We start from the raw sequence: 18,977 nt of genomic DNA, 5'->3' as shown, positions 1-18,977 counted from the left end.
CTTGGATTCTAAGAGGAAAGAAAATCTATTTTTAAATCAACATTTCAAAAATTTGAAGCTTCCTCTTTGATGCATGAGCATCTTATACCCTTTTATAATTGTTTTTAGTTAGATTTTATTACGTTTTATTATATTTTAGTGCAAAATTCATTTTTGGATGCTACTTTGAGTTTTTCTTGTGTTTTTTATTCTTTTAGGTGAAATTCGAAACAGTTTGGAGAAGTTTGGAGCAAGAATAGAAAATGTTGTCAGCTTTCCCCCCTGAGCGCTGAACACCCAAACTAGCGTTCAACGCCAGCAAGGGGCGCTCTCCTCTATGAGCGTTCAACGCCCAGACTGGCGCTGAACGCCAACATGCAGACCGAAGCACACACCTATTGGGCCTCCAAGTGGATTTTAGTACTTATTAGTTATCTTATTTTATCTTTGTAATTTTTATATTTAAAATAATATCTTTTAGGTTTAGTATTTATTTGGTTAGTATTTAAAGGAGGAGATCACCTAGGTTTATTGAGAGATCTTCTTCTTTTTCACATCTTTTTAGAAACATGTTTTCTTTGTAAAGTTATGAGCAACTAAACCTCCTGTTAAGGTTAGGAGTTCTGTTTATTTCTATATATTAGGATTATTATTCTTCTATTTTAATTAATGTTTGATTCAATTCTAAGATATTATTTTTGTTCTTAATCTTATAAATTTGGGTAGAACGAGAGTATGACCCTTATTCTACATGAGCTCTTGTGATTCTCGAGAGAGCTATCTTGCTTGAGCTACAGCTTGAAAACACTCCTCCTAAACTGCAAATTACCTGGACTAATTAAGATATGTGACATAAAATCCAGTTAGCTTTGGGTAATTGAGGTTTTTATGGCGCTAAACTAGTTTTCTGAACTTCACCATCTGATCTGAATTGAATGAATACGAGAGTGGCTTTTAATGAGGATTAGAGGAAATTAAATCGCTAAGAGATTAGGTTTTGATCATTTATAGTTTGCCATAGAATGAATCATTGATTGTTAAAATAATTAGTAAGACGTTTTAATCCGGAAAGATAAACATCTCCAAGACTTTAACTTATTTTTCATCATTGTTTTACACCAAATCTGTTTATTTGCTTTCTTTTGTTTATGTGTTTACAACAACAACAACCTTTTATTGTTTGCCTGACTAAGTCTAACAAGATAACTATTGCTTGCTCAGTCCGACAATCCTCGTAGGATCGACCCTCATTCACCTGAGATATTACTTGGATGACCCAGTGCACTTGCCGGTTAAGTTGTGCGAGTTCTAAATTCGCGCACCAAATTTTTGTCGCCGTTGCCGGAAATTGTTCGTGATTGACAACTACCAGTTGTCTTGTTGCTTAGATTAGGTATTTTTTATTATTTTTTGTTTAATTATATCTCTCTTGATTTTCGAAAACTTTCTTATTTAGGTTTCTTAATTTTCGATTGTTATCTTATTTATCTTTTCCTTAATTTCAAATTTTTTTTCTTTTGTTTTAGCTATCTTATTTTTATTTGATTTCAAATTTTAAGTTTGGTGTCCCTTAGTGATTTTCTTTTTTTGGTTTAATTAATTTCTTTTTAATTTTCGAATCATATCTTGTTTATTTTTCTTGATTTTCGATCTTTATTTTATTTATTTTTTTATTTTTAAATTTTGTTTTAGTTAATTTATTTTTTATTTAATTTCAAATGCCAAGTTTGGTGTCCTTTAATATCTCCTTTAGATCTTGCATTCTTATTTATGGAATTTTCTTTTTTTAGCTAATTGTTTACTTTATCTTATTTTATTTCTTTTAGTATATCTCATTGGGAGTTTTCTACACTCTTTAACATAGAGACTGCCATGCCACCTCTTTTTCTTTGTTTCTTGTTATCTATGAGCAAGAACAGGGATAAAGAATCCCTACTTGATTTTGATCCTGAATTTGAGAGGATCTTAAGGTAGCATTTGCAACAAATCCAAGCTTATAAACCGGAGAGAATCTCACGGAATTTTTTGAGAAGGAACCACTATGGCAGCTAACAATCTAAACGCTGGAGAAGAAGCAAGGAAGGTGCTTGACTCATACACTACACCTACTACTGACTTCTATGGGCGCAGCATATCAGTACCTATCATTGGTTCCAATAACTTCGAGGTTAAGCCTCAATTGATCACTCTAGTGCAACAAAATTATCAGTTTCATAGACTCTCGCAGGAGGACCCCAACAAGTTCATATCTGATTTCCTGCAAATATATGATACTGTTAAGACAAATGGAGTGAACCTCGAGGTTTACAAGCTCATGCTCTTTTTTTTTTGTTGTAAGGGACAGAGCAAAGCTATGGCTGGATTCTCAGCTTAAAGAGAGCTTGGACATATGGGATAAGGTGGTCACTAAATTTTTGGCCAAGTTCTTTCCATCCCAAAAATTGAGTAAACTTATAGTGAAAGTCTAGACCTTCAAATAGAAATTACCTTCGAGCTAAGTAAGCTTATAATTTAATTACTTTTTAACTTTTTCTCATTCACTTTCTTTCAATGCTCCCTACCTTTTAACATACCCTTTCTCTTCTCTTACCACCTTTATTTCGTTCTTTTTTTTTTCAACTCACTTAATATAATATATGCTTATTTAGAAGGTCTACTATATAAATTTTTAAAAATATCCACACTATAAATTTTATGTGTTTAACTTAGTGACACCAAGCATTTACCTGTTTGCAATGTCTGAACATTTTAAATTGAAGTTGTATCAATTATGACACTAATGTTTGGTATAATTTTATTCCATTTTAATGATATTAATTAGTTATTATAATTTGTTGCTAATAACTAACTTTATTTTTACTTGTTATGTTACTAGACCATTCAACAAGTTCATTCTTAATAATTTATGTTTATTTTTTGTTATTGGTTTGTCATTAGCTAGAATCATTCGTAGAGAACTATTTAATTTTTAATTAATAAAAATATTTTTTTTAATTTAATATTTTTATATTAACCCAATTTTTTTAAAAGAGGTGAGCAAATTTTAATTAAAAAAATTAAGTAAAAAATTTATTTTTTTATTATTTTATATAATTTAATAAAAAATATGTTTTTTATTAAATATAATATTATATTAATAAAAAATAAAATTATCCACTATAAAACTTCAATTCATTTGATAAAATATTTCAAACACTAGAATTTAATTCAATTTTATACTTTTTCTCTTGAAACACTAAAATTCAATTTAATTTTATACTTTTTTTGTTCATTCAAAACACTAGAATTCAATTCAATTCTATATTAATTAAAATTTTTTAAATAAGACATTAAAAATATGTCACGTCATTTTTATCATTAAGTACAAAATCTTAATTTTTATATAATAAAATAAATAAATTATCTCTAAAATAAATATAATATTAAATATAACAAATATATAATTTTAAATATTATATACATAAAATTATAAATATTAAATTAAATAAGATAAATTTAAATATTCTATCTCTAGCATTACTCTAAGATATAATACTTTTCAAATAAGCAATAAATTATTTGCTGCATGCTCTAGAATTTTAGAAGCATAAACTCTTTCCTTTTTGGAGCTTGGTTTACGAAATATGTAATTAGACACATAAAATAAAAATTAAATTTTTGTTATATATCTTTATAGTTATGTCTTTAAATTTAAGAAATTTAATATAAACATTTTAATTTGTTTAATAAATCGAAATATATTTTTGGCTCAGATTTAGCGATATATATATATATAACGAAACGGATAGAAACGGGTATCACTGCCTCCGACCCAATGAAAGACTGGCATGTCGCAACATCCATAATTGCTAGTCCTAAACCCATATTTCTCAAACCAAGTTGGGTTGGTCTAGTGGTTAGCTCACTAGTCCGCTTAAGCAAGTGTCGGGGGTTCGAATCTCGCCTTGTGCATGCAGCAACCCATTGGCCAGCGGCAAACCCTTAAATGGAGTTCAGTACCGCGACGGATTAGTCCTTGACCTGCCGGGTTGGGGGATACCGTGGGAAACAAAAAAAAAAAAAAACCCATATTTCTCAAAGCTTTTCTCCCACTAAGTTGCATCTTGTCGAGTTATGCAGTGGTTTTAGAAAAGACAAACTAGGATTCACTGGTAAAAATTAGGATGGAAAATATAATTTTATTTGAAAGAAATAGTAAATTTGAGGATTCAGATTACATTTAACTTCAATCTTCTGTTTTGATGTATGAAAAGTTTATTGAGCAAAAATCTAAGAATTAATAAAATCTTAAAAACACATGCATGTTGCAAAGAAAAGTTAAACTGTCTAAAGAGCAAGAACATGGTATACTACCTTCATAAATATGAGCTAACAGTAAGAGCTGCATTATCCAATTGTCATAAACACATCCTTGTTCTGTTTTACAAATGGATTGTTCTTCATTTATCATATTCAACTCTTCGACCATATCTCAAATTAAAAACCAGCAATAAAAGCATACCTCAAACACATCTATATAACAAATATGTAGTTTTCTGAAACATTTCATAACCATGCATTATTCCATGTGTAACTATGTATGTATCAATGGATGCACACATGCATGCATCACTTTTGCTACTTTATTACAACTTAGGTCTCATGATAAAATAAAAAAAAAAAAAGATAAAAATTGAACTTAGTTGTTGCTGCTTTCTCTCACTTGCCTTGATGACCTGCTCAACAGAATCATTATTTTTACACAACTGATTATCAGAATTCAAAAACAAACAAAGATCAAGAAATACAAAATATGAGAAACAAATAGAGAGAGCGAAACTTACACTTTGTCTTCCTGGTTATTCAACTTAGATACATTATTGAGACATCCACCTTAGAGTTCTATAATTTTTCCCTCCATGCTGCTGATATATAAAATCAAGCTGAGGGAAGACCCTGTAAAGAATGTTATCCACATGATTCCAGTACCAAAACCTCCATCTCTTGCAGAACAACATTGGCATAATAATAATGCCAAGTCCAAAGACAGAACCCAACTCCACACTCAAGATACTCCAATCAACAAAACTGCCAGAATCTGAGTTTACTTTCGATGGTGGTGGTGGCAGAATTGGGCCAGAGCAATTATTTGTTAATGGTGGTCCACATAAGCCTGCGTTTCCTAGAAAGGAACCTTCTGAGAAGGACTGAAGCTGTGTACCTGTTGGGATTCTTCCAAATAACTGATTGTATGAAAGATTTAGGTATGAAAGGAAATTTAAACTTGCAAGTTGAGTGGGAATTCGTCCACCAAATTCGTTACCGGATAGGTCCAACGACTCGAGTTGCTTTAAATTCCCTATTGAGGATGGGATTTGGCCATTGAAAGAATTATGTGAGAAGTTAAGAACATGAAGTCTTGTGAAATTCATAAGCTCTTCTGGTATTGGCCCTTGAAAGTTGTTGAATGAGAAGTCTATAGAAGTGAAATCACTTAATATTTTAACCATCTCCAATTGTAAGCCTTTGTTGGTAATTATCATGGAATCCTGGTAGTTTCTCATAAAGAAGCCTACGACTTCATATCGGTTTTGCTTTTCACCAACACCAAGCATCATTGTGACCCAACTTTTGAAGTCTTCTCCAGGAAGTAAACCACTAAAATTATTGAAAGACAGATCAATAATTTGGAGGGATTGCCAAGAACCATTTATCTTGGGACATTCAACGTGACCCTGCAGTCTGTTTTCGCGCAAAACTACGACACGAATTGTGGATAACCTCCTCAAGAAGCATGGGTACACATCATAAATCTGATTATTTCCAAGATGCAAGACTTCAAGAGTTGTGCAATTCACAAGAGAGTGGGGAATTCGGCCTCTAAGTAGATTTCCATTTAGATGTAGAATCTTTAGTGCAGAATGTTGAGGAAATGCATCAGGAATGTGGCCATCAAGCTTGTTATGCTCCAGATTTAGTACCTTAAGATACTCCATCCGCATTAAACAATCTGGAATCTTCCCTTTCAACTGATTATAGGAAAAATCAAGAGCTTGAAGATATGACATCTTGCACAAGGATTGAGGAAGGTTCCCAGATAAACTATTGTTGGAGAAAGACAAGAAAAATGTGGAAGACATATAAGTGCTAATATCTGATGGAATGATAGAGCTGAAGTTGTTCATCGAGCAGTCCAAAAAATAAAGTTGTTTTGAGAGAAATGTTGGAAAGTTCCCTTGGATTTGGTTAGAGTGAAGGTCAATGAAGTACAAAGAGGCACTAACATTCTGTATCGGCTCTTCAAACATGGTGAACAAATTGTTGGAGATGTTTAAGAAAGTAAGGGAGGAAAATTGCCAAATCCACCTTGGTATAGGTCCTTGAATAAGATTTCCTGAGAGGTCTAAATTGGATAATCTAGACTGATTTCGCAGAAAACTAGGGAACCTTGTCAAATTGCAGGAAGCCAAATTTACATCCCACTTTCTGAGGATGGAAGATATGCCCAAGTCAGTAGTAACATTTGCTTCTATGCCCAAGTCAGTAACATTTGCTTCTATCAACAAGCTATTGTGTGAAAAATCTAGTGTAGTTAGATTTTCAAGCCTCCGAAACATTTTTGTGTATATTGTAACATTTAATTTGTTTGAAGACAACAGGAGTTCTTCTAGTGACTTGAGTTGAAAAATGAACTCAGGAATGGGGCCTTGTAAGCTATTATTGCTCAAATCCAGAGTCTTTAACATGGTGGAAGATAAGTTTGGAAATTCATGTGGGAATGCTTGAAAATTGTTGTTGTAAAGTTTAAGATATTCTAGCAATGGAAGTTCAAAAAGAGAAGAAGGTAGGCTTCCGTTGAGGCGATTGGCCCCTAAATCAATGTAGTTCAACTCCATGAAGCCTTTGAAGTGATCAGATGTAATTGAACCTGTTAAATCATTGTGAGACAGGTCTAAATGAGTGAGATTCTTGAACATATTGAAGGATGGAATTGGCCCTTGTATATTGTTACTGCTTAAGCCTAGATGGCTCAAGAACATGGTAGAAGATAAATTTGAAAACTCAAGTGGGTGACTCTGAAAATTATTGTTGGAAAGTACAATGGTTTGTAGCAATGGGAGTTCAAAAAGATAAGAAGGCAGGCTTCCATTGAAGAAATTGTTAGACACATCTATATGGGTCAGTTTCTTGGACATGTTAAAAGATGGAATTGAATTGGTGAACTTGTTATGTCCCAAATCCAAAATAGTGAGTTCCATGAGGTTTGACATTGAACTGGGGAGTGTTCCACTAAATTGGCTTCCAAAAAGATCTAAGATGGACAACTTCCTCAACTTACTTATAGAACCTGGTACTGCTCCTGACAACTTTGTCATACTCAACTTCAGAGTCTGGAGATGATCATTTGATGCGAATTCCAGCAAAGAACCATACAGATTTGTATTGTCAGATATATCTATAAAAGATAATGCTGATATCTGAAAGATCTTCTCTGGAAACTTCCCTCTCAATTCACAATCACTAAGGCTTAGAGTGGATAGACTTTTGAAATTGGCAAAGGTTTCCGGCACCACAGATGAGAAGTCGTTCCCATCAAGGCGAATCGTGGAGAGATTCTTAAGTTTGTGAAGCGCCGAATCAAGGGGGCCTAAGAGATTGCAATATGACATGCTTATTTCTTGTAGGCCAGGTAGTTGCAACAAAGCATTGCACCATTCCTGTCCCGAAGCACTTATATCAACATAATCAAGATGCAAGTACCTGATCCTAGTGAGGTTTTGGACTAGCTTCTGCAGATTTGGAATATTTAGTTCAATGGATGAGGAGATATCAAGAGTAACTAGCCTTGTCAACTGAGAAATCTCCATTGGAATCTCCCCCACAAAGAAAGCATATGACAGATTCAGATAAGTTAAGTTCTTCAACTTGCTGAATCCAGATGGTATCTTAGAATGGAAGTTGTTGGTAGCCAAATTCAAAACTTGGAGATTCTGAAGACTAAAAAGGCTACTGGAATTGTCAAAACCCCCACAGATTGATTCCTCGCTAAGGTCGAGACCAGAAACATGCCCCTTGTTATCACAGGTTACACCTTTCCATCGACAGCAATCAATGGTTTCATTCCAGGACACCAGTTTGCTTGAATGTTCATGCTCGAATACGAAGCTGCTCTTTAGTTGAAGCAGCAATGATTGTTGATCCTCAAGACATTGGCCATGGACCAATGTGACAGTAACAGCAAGGTGAGTCCAGCAGCAGTAGCAGAATATGAAGAAAAGCCATGAAACTAACGGAATGTTCATTGCACACTATTTGAAGAGACACCACACAACACAACTCAAGGCTCAGAAAGTTTTGAGACAGAGAAATGAATGACCAAAAGCATAGAAATGTTTTGAGCACGGCATGATCAAAGAGACAGACTTAGACTCGGTAAGTGGAGATATTTGTCAAAGTAAACCATGCTCGTACAGAGAAAACAATGTCATAAACTCATAATTTCATGCCGTGTTATACATTTTCCATGTTAGTCCCTTTCTGTCGGAAGATTTTTCCATGTTCTAGCTTGTGAAATGGGGCGTGAATATTAGGAATTTTAGATGAATTTCCACCGCTACTGTTATGGTGGATTCTCATATCATTTTAGATGATGGAGTTAAACATTCATTATTTCAATATTTTGGACAATGGGGTTGAAATCATTTGCATGGTATTAGAGTAATTACTGTCTTATTGAATTGATTGGTGGCTACTGGCTAGTGACTACAAAAATACTTTCTAGTATAAACTAATAGGTAGAAATTTGTCTTAACAGGTCATTTATAGAGAGTAACCGAATAAGTTATAGAAAAGTTATCAGGTGTGCCATTGTCCTTTTTGGAATAGCGCTATTCCTAGCACTAACGGGTAGAAGTGTTTTTTTTGTCGTTATACAAACACTCAAATTACAATAACATCATCGTTTTTTATTTAGGAAATTACATGCAGGGTCAGCTGGATTGGAATAAGGAGAGAGCAATAGCCAAGTTGGTAACAGACTCAACTGGATTGAAGTGAGGAGAGAGCAATAACCAAGTTGGTGTTGGGATCGAATGCGCTAGTTAGCAAAATTGGGGCTTCCAGTGGTGTCAGAAATGGAAGACGGTGAAGGTTTGAGGGTCGGTAGAAATGGCAACGGAGGGTGCAACGGGCAGCATTAGGGGATGTTGGATACGGTGGACCATCATTTTAAGAAGGAAATTTCACTTGAATGCATCGAGACCAAAGTGGACAAAGTTAGACGGACAAATACTACAACTAAAGTTAGTAATAAAGACACATTAGATGTAGATGATGTTTATGATGAAGTATATACATGTTTAATAGTTTGCTTGCAATTGAGAATGGTGTATTGTGAGGCATTGATGGTGGTTTATTGAGTATTGGATTGTAGGAGAGGTGGGTAATGCTGCTAATGCAGTGGAAAGTATGAATGAGCGAACTGCAGTAATGTTGGGAGTGTGCTCGCAACGTGGTCATTAGGAATTGAAATTTGGGAAGGGTTTGAGTGGGAGATTACAAGTGAGACAGGAAAATGGTTAATTATTGCATGTTAAGAGTATGTTGAGTTAATGTGAACGATCATGAAATTGAAATTACTGGTTTAATGATAGTGTTTGAGGTGTATGGTTGTGAATTGTTCTTGTTTCAGTCAGGTTGCATGAAATAATTGCTTGTTGAAATTGGAATTTATGAGATATCTCTAAAAATAATAATTTCAAGACCTGCTTGGTTTGAGCCATTGAGATTAGGTGGTGTGCAGGTCAGACAAAGTGATTCGCAATGGAAGAGGTTCTTGGGTGCTGGATGGAAGGCGCATTTGCGGATGAGGCGGTATTGGATGGAGTGAGTGAAAGGGTGGGGGACGTTGCCTTCGAAGAGGTATGTGGTAGGGAGGTTTGGTTAAAAGATGCATTTTACAATGCGGCAATCCAATGTGAATATGCAAATAGCTTCATTATTTAAGTTTGGCAATGTGAACTCAATACATGAATTAATTATGTTTTCAGGAAATAGCACAACATATGGGAATGAAAGATGATGACGTTGAGGTAGCTGGAGGACAGCAAAGTGTTGAGAATGTAATGGACGCTGCTGAAGTTACGACAATAACGGCTGATGATTTTTTGCGAATGGAGTTCAACAATCCTAAGGAAGCTGCTCGTATATATGAAGAGTACAGTCGGGTGAAGGGTTTTGCTGTTCGACAAGGTAGGAAGATAAAAAACAAGAGAGAAATTTGTGCGGATTACGTATTTGTGCAATAGAAAAGGTTTTCGGGACAAGAAATGGTTAGAAAAGCAGGATCACAAAAGAGAGCACAAGGTTGTCACCCGTTGTGGGTGTCCTGCCGAGATGCGGATAAAGTCAAGGATTGTCACAGGAAAGTGGTTTGTGGCACGTTTTGTGGATGACCATAACCATCATCTTTTGCCTGAAAAGTTTTGGAGTACTTGCCTGCGCACAGGAGGAGATGTCATAAGCATAAAATTCTTTAAGCATGTGAATTCGTTTACAGCAGACAGTCGATGTTAAGCCATGATTTTAATCTGTTGCAGGTGTCATATGCTGGCAATGAAAGCAACAACCGTCGAACAAGAGTATGCTAAATTTAGACGTAAAAGAAGGATTTATGGTAAGGGTGAGATGCTATGAAGGAATTGGAAGGTGTGTGTTGGCAACAGGTAAAGAAATGTCCAAACTGAACTGAATATGTTAAATGTTTCTAAAGAGATGAATCCCGCACTGTCAATTAATTTTGTGTGAAGATTTTTCTTCTTAATCTAAATGAGGTTATTATATTCGATATGAGGTAACCATGGTGATTACCATCATCTTGACCCATAGAATAGGGTGGTTCATTTGCAAGTATGTGCAATTTCATTATACCGAATCAATCTGTGTTATGTAACAATCCAAAGTTTTGATTCTCAAAGCAATCCACCTGGGTACAGCAAGCAACCCCAAAGATGATTTTAGAGTGAAGTCATCGCATGAGTACAGCAAGCACATGAGAGTACTCATTTATTAAATTTCAGAAACATTTATCCATGTACAAACAAGAGACTGGTATAGATTTATTGGGTCACTGTACTTCTCAATTACTATTACTATAACCTGAAATTTACCTTGTCCAAATGTACCTCAATTAACATTTAGCAGGAGTACATACAAGATACCACATGCAGCTTAGGTTGAGTTACGCAACTGGTGCAAACAATTAATAAGCATCAGTTTTAAATTCTTTGTTATAAAAAAATGTATAAAATTTACACTTGAAAATTTCAAAGCTGAATTTTAGAATTTTAAATCATAATTTTGAAACTTAATTTAAAGATTCAAAATTGAAAACTTTCATTTCAGTTTCGCCACTTTAGATGACTAACAAAATACAATTTAAAAACAATTTTTAGAAAACACTTTTGATGTGTCATAAACGAAAAGAAAAACTATTTTTTATAGAGATACATCTTAATCATTTTAACACATTTTTTATAGAGATACATCTTAATCATTTTAACACATTCAAATATGTAATTCATGAAAAAACCTACTAATAATAAAAAGTAAGAAATACTAAGATTTAGAGGTGAAACCATGTTTTTAACGTCTAATTTTAAATTATAAATTTGAGATTTTGGGTGTATTTAAAAAATATTTTCGTAACTTGTTAGGGTATTGTAACAATAATAAAATTCGAGAAGCACGGTCTAAGGGAATGACAGAGAATGATGAAGTAACTTTTCTCTGAAGTTGATAGGAAATGAGAGAATTTTTCGTAATTAATACTTAACTTAAACTAAGTTATCAACATGTTTATCTCCAACAAAGCCATGTGGTTAACTAAGATTTAATTAAATAATTTTATCTGATTTAAAAGGACGATAAAAGACTTAAAGTTCATAGAGAACTCCCATTTCTCTTTTCATTATACAATTCTGTGTTGCGTGGATTTTTTTTATTGCCCATCCAAGTAGCTGAACCTTTGCTATTAACTCAACTCTCATTCTCCTAAAACTCCTTTATGTTGGACATGACTTGTTCAATTATCTACATTATTCATCTTTCTGACCGTTCTTATTAGAATTGGGATAAATGAATACTGTTTAAATGTAAAATAAGTTAGACATGTACGTTAACCGCCTCATTCCGTATTCAACAAAAGCGGCAAGGCACAAATATAATCAGCAAGAAAGTTGGGAGATTTAATTCTCCTCCATAGCTAAAGTCGAGTGAAAGAACTACACCTAAAAATATTAAGCAAGAAATTAATTTATGAGGTCACTACGCGATTTTGAAAGGATGATATCGCCAACTCAATTGAAAATCTACATATTGTCAGTAACTATTTAAGTTACCTGTGCGAATAAGAAAACAAGATACGACGCAAGGATTCATGGATTCAGAGTCACACAACTAAAATAAGGCCAATCACCCAAGGCATGAATGGACTTGTTTTAGTTGCTATAGGAGCAGCTGATCCCCTAAGTTCAACTTAACAAAGTTTATAAGTCATACATCAGTTGATTTCCATTACACTATTGACATAAACACGGGATATAGGTTCTAGCATGTGCTAAACCTTACCCAAGACACATAACAAGGTGGTGCAAAAGGGCATTGAATCCACAGCCAAAAGGAGCAAAAAGTTAGTGTCGTCATCTTCTGCACGACCCAAATAGACTTAGTGCGATAATTACTTAACAGGACTTCTTCCGAGAAAAGCATAATTGACAACAAACAGATATCTAGTCTGATTAGTTGAAGGAAATGACATCCAACCAGTTCATTTGCGAGCGAACATCTACAGATCCTCCTACCTTAACAACAACAAGAGGATTCAACAGAAAGTGCAGATCAAGCAGAAATTCAAATCTCAAACCCAAAAATTCAAATCTATCCGTCAGTTCTACTTTTCACAGCAAATACAGAACAAGCCAAATTTCCAATCAATCCAGTATTTCAATCAACATTACAGGGTTTCGCAATTCGGGACAAGACAACACAAGCAATTAACCAATTAGAAGATTCAGAGGCATATTTGGAATTACCTAGCGCGATTGGGATTGACGGTGTCGAGGTGGATGTACGAGCAGTGGATGAGACCAATTTGGGTAACGGTAATGGGACTCGATGCGGCGTGGTCGCGATGGAGAGGGTGAACTTCGCCGATTCATCACCAACAGAGGTGACGGTACCGTGACCACCACCCAAACCACCACATCTGAGCTCTCACGCGGTGCCGACGACGCTACAACGGCAAACAGAGGAGGCGGCACCGAGGAGGAAGAAGGAACAGATGAGCGGTGCTTGAAGCGAAGGCTTCCGAGACGAACGCGGTGGCGGCTGCAAGTCGGTCATGGTGTGTTTCTCCGATTGTGGCCAAGCCACCACCACAGTGTTCCCTTGGGAGCGTGAGAATGGGATCACACCAGAGAAAAAGCAGGATCAGTACAATTCCCAAAAATTTTTATTCACAAATTTTTTTATCTAATTTGTACTCGCAACAATTTTTTCCATGCCACTATGTTTTTGTTATCCCAACAAAAATTACTCCATTATAACATTCCCATAAAAAAAAACAAAAAACTCTCTATAGTAAGTCCATTTTTTTGAGCCCAAAGCCCAACTGAATGTCAGCTCGGCTCAGTTTTCTAATCCCAACTAAAGCAATCACTTCAATTTGGCACACTTGTCACAGCTTTGACCACAAAGCTGGTGTTCAATTTTTTAAATTATGTACAACGATACTACCGGTTTTCAAAATACCGTAGGCCTCTTTTGCTGCTTCTTCACAATACATTCTTTACACTGCATCAACATCATCACCATTATCTATATTAAATCTAGACGGATCAATTTATTGGAATTGAAATGTTCCATATCCGTATGGTAGTACACCTGATAACCTTCCTAAGTTATAATCCATATATTACAAATAAAACCTCCATAAAATCAATTTTTGTTACTGCTTAATAATTTTTGTATCAAAAGACTCCTATTGTCTCAATTTTTTATTTTCTGGATTTGTACTTTCGTATATTTTGCTTTTTAGCGTTTCCAGTAATTATTTTTTACAATTTTAGTATTATTGTATAATATATAAATCTTAAGAGCAACTTACAAAAGAAATCATATATGTTCTCTAAATTAAAATTTTGATACAAGTTTAATTGATAATTTATTTATTTAAATCGAACAAAATCCAAGCAAAACACTACATAATTAGTTATGGGTCATGTTATATAGGACTACTAGGTTAGATCTAAACATAAATAATATAATATCCATATTTTTTATCATTAATTTGTTATTTTAGAAAAAATATCAAATAAATAAACAATAGAACGAATATGTGTTTATTTCAGAATAAATGTTTTGGTGTCTATCACACTGTGCCTAAATTAAAAAAAATAATATATAATATTTAAATAAATTTTAAATATTTTATTTTTTATTTTTTAAAATAAATTAAATAATTTAGACACCACAATAAAAAAATCATAAAAATCATCTTATTTCAGCAGATTTTTTATTTTAATAAATAAAATAAATATAATATTAACCAAAATAAATATTTTCATGCAAAATTATCGATTTAAATTCCCTTGGCATATCTCGTTACAGTGTAAACGAAATGATAATGCATATATCTCGTTTACACTATAAACGAGATATGCCCCGTACGCGCCTATATATAGAAGTCGTTTACAGCTTGGTTCTGGGCTCCATTTTCACTTTGTCAACATCTTTCTCTCCTCTTTTAACCCTTTCTGACTATACCTTTGACCCAAGGGTGATGACGCGCCAAGTGGGGAATGACGAGGACATAAACAGGCTGAACGAGATGACACATTACGCCGGGGCGGCTGACTTCGAGGTTAGTTTCGTTATGGTTGTTAAATTTAATGATGTTGCCATTGTTAGGGTAGTCATGAAGATCTGGAACATTGGTATATGAGTTAAGAGTTAGGTCTGTAGGCTTAATTTTGAACTCTATCTGCTTGTGCTAGGCTGGTATGACATACATATTATTACTTTGGAACTCTATTATTCCTGTGCTATGTTGTTAGTATTTATAACGCTGAAGTTCGGATTTGCCTATTATCGAATATGTAATGTAGAGACATGTGTAGGCTAGAAAGTTGAAATATTTTATTCTTAAGGCTAAAATATTTTTGTTTGTCATCCTTCGAAGGCCTCGCCTCCTACTGTCCCGGTGAGTGAGCTATACTTTACCTCCATCGGACGCCATCGTCCCGTATCTGGCTGAGGCCGGATTCGGCGACATCTGCCCCTTAGAGATTTTACTTTTGACAATTCCCTGATTTCGGCACTGGTAAAGCGATGGCGTTCAGAGGCGCACACGTTTCATCTCCCGTGGGGTGAGGTCACTATCACCCTGCAGGACGTGGCATACCATCTAGGCCTATGCGCACATGGTAATCCCGTCGGGGGTGCCTCCGTAACTTTGGTAGGTGGTACGATACAGAGACGTGGGTGTTGGTGGAGTAGCTCTTCGATGCCAGGCTTCCCGTGGCAGCACAGTAGGCGGCTGGTGCGGATTTTACACTTACTAACCGGCAAGTGCACCGGGTCGTACCAAGTAATACCTTACGTGAGTGAGAGTCGATCCCACGAGGATTGATGGATTAAGCAATAGTTATTGAGTGATAAGCTTAGTTAGGCAAGCAGAAATTGGTTTTGAGATGTTCAAAAAGTTTAAGTGTAAATTCAGAATATCAAAGACAGGCAGATTAATAAGTGGGAATAAAATATTAGAGAAAATAGTTAAGGTTTCAGAATTATCTATTTTTCCAGATTTATTTTCTTACTAACTATTTTAATTATGCAAGATTTAATTTCATGGCTAACTATATATGACTAGACCCTAATTCCTTAGACCTTCCTAGTCTCCTCTAAAATTCATTAATTGTCAATTCCTTGGTCAATTAATTCCAATTAGAGGGTGATGATCAATTTCTAGTTTATATGCCAAAATAATTCTAATTATCCAAAAATAAGGGGATTATATGTCACGTATCCCGTTAAATACAAACAATTAAAATTCAGTATAATATGTTTTCAATCTGTTGTTCAAGTAAAGAGCTTTTCCAAGTTTTACAAGAACTCAATTAGAACATGAGTCATACTTCCGTTCCACCCATATTTCATAAAATGGAGAACGAAAATAATTATTGAAATATAAATCAAGACATGAATTAAATTAGAAAGATCAAACGAATAAATCCATACAAATAGACAGAGCTCCTAACCTTAGCAATGAAAGATTAGTTGCTCATGGTTCAGAGAAGAAAAATAAGGGTTCTGGTAACAATCTGGTATCCTGTCTAAATGTACATAGTTTCTATTTATAACTAATCCTAATAAATCTAAAATCTAATTATCTAAAACTAAAAATAATATCTTTTCCTAAAAGATAAGATTTGAATTTAAATTTGAATTAATTGACAAGTCTTTTCAGCTAATGGGTGGGGACCACTTGCTTTGTCCATTCTGCAGCTTTTAATCTGTATTTTCTGGGTTGAAAACTGAGTCAAAATATAGCCCAAAATCCACGCCAGCGATTTCTCTAATTTCTGCAAATCGCGCCGTCACGCGTACGCGTCGCTGGTCTTCTTCGCAAGTCACGCAAACGCGTCGGTCACGCGGCTGCGTCACTGAGCAACTCCTCAAATCACGCGTACGCGTCGGTCACGCGTACACGTCGGTCACGCGTACCCGTCGCCACGGATACTTCCAGATCACGCGTACGCGTGAGGCAAGCGTGCGCGTCGCTCCTCGCAACCATCTTCTTTGATTCTTGTGCTGCAGAAACTCCATCAAATTCTGCCGAATGCTACTTGAAATAAATAAAATTGCACAAAACTCAAAATAGCATCCATAGTGGCTAAAATATAATTAATTCTTAATTAAACTCAACAATTTAAGTGTAAATTCACTAGGAAAAGATAGACAAGACGCTCACACATCACAATACCAAACTTAAACTGTTGATTGTCCTCAAGCGACCAAAACTAATATAAGCTCAGGATGTGAATTTGCATGAGAATGAGAATTCGATTAAGCTCGTGTCTCTTTTTATAGTGGGGTTTATAACTGTAATCCTGAACAGGTTTGACATCTCACTCTCCTTTAAATCAGAAGGATGTCACTATCATATGAAATTAGAATCCAGATAATATTATTTATTCTCTGATCTTTTATATTTCAGTTTAATCCTTGAACACAGTAAAATTTACTTTAATTTATTTTCTTTGGTGCTTTGCACCTTGAGCCTAGCCGTGACTTTAAATGTTTTGTCTCAAGAGTTACTTGATACCAAAACACCACAAGCACTTAACTGGGGAACTCTCTCTGAGTTCTGATTTTTCTTTCAATTTCTCCCAGACAGTGGTGCTCAAAGCCTTTGGCATACTCTGTTAAACGCACCTGGTCTCGACTCTAAGTGTTCTGTCTCAAAGATTACTTGACACAATCACACCACAAGCATATGACTAGGGAAATAACTCTTTGAGCTTTTAATCATGTCCGACCTCCCTAGTCATTGATGCTGAGAGCCTTAGACCTTGCTTTTATTATTATTTATTTATTTATATAATGATTTTTTTCTTTTGCTATTTCTTTTGCTTCAAGGATTAAATTTTTGTTTATTTCAGAGAAGTCATAATAATTCTCTAAATTCCTGTTCCTTATACATCAACATCCCTTGATTCAAATTCAAATATCCACTGTTCATATCATGCATTCAAAAATCACAGAAAATACCACCACATTTAAGTAAATAAGACTATTCTTAGAATTAAACTCAATTTCTCATGCAATACATCACTTCTTTTTCTTTTCTTTTTAGATTCAAGTTCAGTGAGTGGTACATGAAACATCTTTTCAGCATTAAAGAAATTAAAAAAAACTAGTCCTAGAATTCTAACTAATAAAAGATCATGCAACAAACAAAACAAAATAGCAGAAGACCGGAACATAACATAGAAAAAGAGGGGAGGAATAAAATGAAAGGAACTCAACCACCTTAATTATCCTAGCGGTCACTTTATTCTTCAAGTTGTGCTTCTCCGTGAAGATGATTCGCCTCCTTTAAAGGTTTGCTTGTCCTCAAGCAAAGAAGAACTGAAAATAGAAGAGACAAATATTATGAGGAAAAAAAATAAAAGGATAAAAGAATAAGAGAGAATTAGGATTGGGAGAGAGAGAGAGAGAGGAAGAAAAACTGGGCGGCGCAAAATGACGCGTACGTGTACGGCACGCATACGCGTGGATCGCGCATTCTTCATAATGACGTGTTAGCATCAGGCACGCGTCCGCGTGCCCTGGATTTTGTGCGATTCGCCCGAAGCCAGCTGCGTGCCCGCGCGACTCTCTGTTCATAGTGCTTGGGAATCAATTATTCATACAACGCGTTCGCGTCGTGCGAGTCGTTCGCGTGCATGGCCATATGTGCAACTGACGCGAACGCGTCAGTCACGCGTCCGCGTGATCTAATTTGTGCTTTTAGCACACTTCCTGCCCCAAGCCAGCACACCTCTCTGCCCAATACTCTTTTACGTCGAATTCACCGGTCACGCGTTCGCGTCAGGGACGCGCCCGCGTGAATGGCAAAAATCACAAATGACGCGAACGCGTGAGGTACGCGTTCGCGTAGGACTGTTTGTGTGAAAGGCAGGAGTCTAGCGTCATTCCCGCGCAACTCTCTGTTCAAATTTATTTTTCACGCACACCCATCTGACGCGTTTGCGTCAGTGACGCTTGCGCGTCAGATGCTCTTCTCTCTCTTCTTTTTTTTTAGAAATATAGAGCTTGAGGTGTTCGGTTCCTGTGATAAAATAGCTGTATGATTAGAAAATTAGTAAGAACTCAATAAAAATCAAATAAGCAATAAAACTACTACTACGAAAAACAACTAAGAATGAAAAGAAACGATCATACCACGGTGGGTTGTC

General features: G+C 35.3%; 2 protein-coding genes and 1 long non-coding RNA gene across 3 annotated transcripts; 1 reads left to right on the top strand and 2 right to left on the bottom strand.

The window, feature by feature from the left end:
- Positions 1–4,350: 4,350 nt before the first annotated feature.
- Positions 4,351–8,448, bottom strand: LOC112797065 (uncharacterized). The gene is made up of 3 exons (XM_072234687.1): positions 7,128–8,448; positions 4,803–6,926; positions 4,351–4,694 (listed from the first exon to the last, which is right to left on the bottom strand). Exons 1-2 carry the CDS (start codon positions 8,259–8,261, stop codon positions 4,836–4,838), a joined length of 3,225 nt encoding a protein of 1,074 aa, XP_072090788.1. The 5' UTR covers positions 8,262–8,448; the 3' UTR covers positions 4,351–4,694; positions 4,803–4,835.
- A 333-nt stretch (positions 8,449–8,781) lies between these two features.
- Positions 8,782–10,799, top strand: LOC112797066 (uncharacterized). Its single transcript, XM_072234686.1, has 3 exons — positions 8,782–9,260; positions 9,750–9,879; positions 10,008–10,799. The coding sequence occupies exons 2-3, from the start codon at positions 9,781–9,783 to the stop codon at positions 10,263–10,265; spliced, it is 357 nt and encodes a 118-aa protein (XP_072090787.1). The 5' UTR covers positions 8,782–9,260; positions 9,750–9,780; the 3' UTR covers positions 10,266–10,799.
- A 1,491-nt stretch (positions 10,800–12,290) lies between these two features.
- On the bottom strand, positions 12,291–13,633 carry LOC112797064 (uncharacterized). The gene is made up of 2 exons (XR_003199573.3): positions 13,050–13,633; positions 12,291–12,818 (listed from the first exon to the last, which is right to left on the bottom strand). It is a non-coding gene; the product is annotated as an uncharacterized lncRNA (long non-coding RNA).
- Positions 13,634–18,977: the final 5,344 nt, after the last annotated feature.

The sequence above is a fragment of the Arachis hypogaea genome, chromosome 4, assembly GCF_003086295.3.
Source record: "Arachis hypogaea cultivar Tifrunner chromosome 4, arahy.Tifrunner.gnm2.J5K5, whole genome shotgun sequence".
NCBI lineage: Eukaryota > Viridiplantae > Streptophyta > Magnoliopsida > Fabales > Fabaceae > Arachis > Arachis hypogaea.
The sequence above is the reverse complement of the archived record's forward strand: the minus strand, read 5'-3'. Positions and strand labels throughout refer to the sequence as shown.

Coding starts and splice junctions, on each gene's coding strand:
- LOC112797066 (XM_072234686.1), top strand. CDS start 9,781: ATGGAAGAGGTTCTTGGGTGCTGGATGGAAGGCGCATTTGCGGATGAG. Junction 9,880..10,007: donor GGGACGTTGCCTTCGAAGAG/GTATGTGGTAGG, acceptor TTATGTTTTCAG/GAAATAGCACAACATATGGG.
- LOC112797065 (XM_072234687.1), bottom strand. CDS start 8,261: ATGAACATTCCGTTAGTTTCATGGCTTTTCTTCATATTCTGCTACTGC. Junction 6,927..7,127: donor AGAAACTGACCCATATAGAT/GTGTCTAACAAT, acceptor AATATGTTCAAG/AATCTCACTCATTTAGACCT.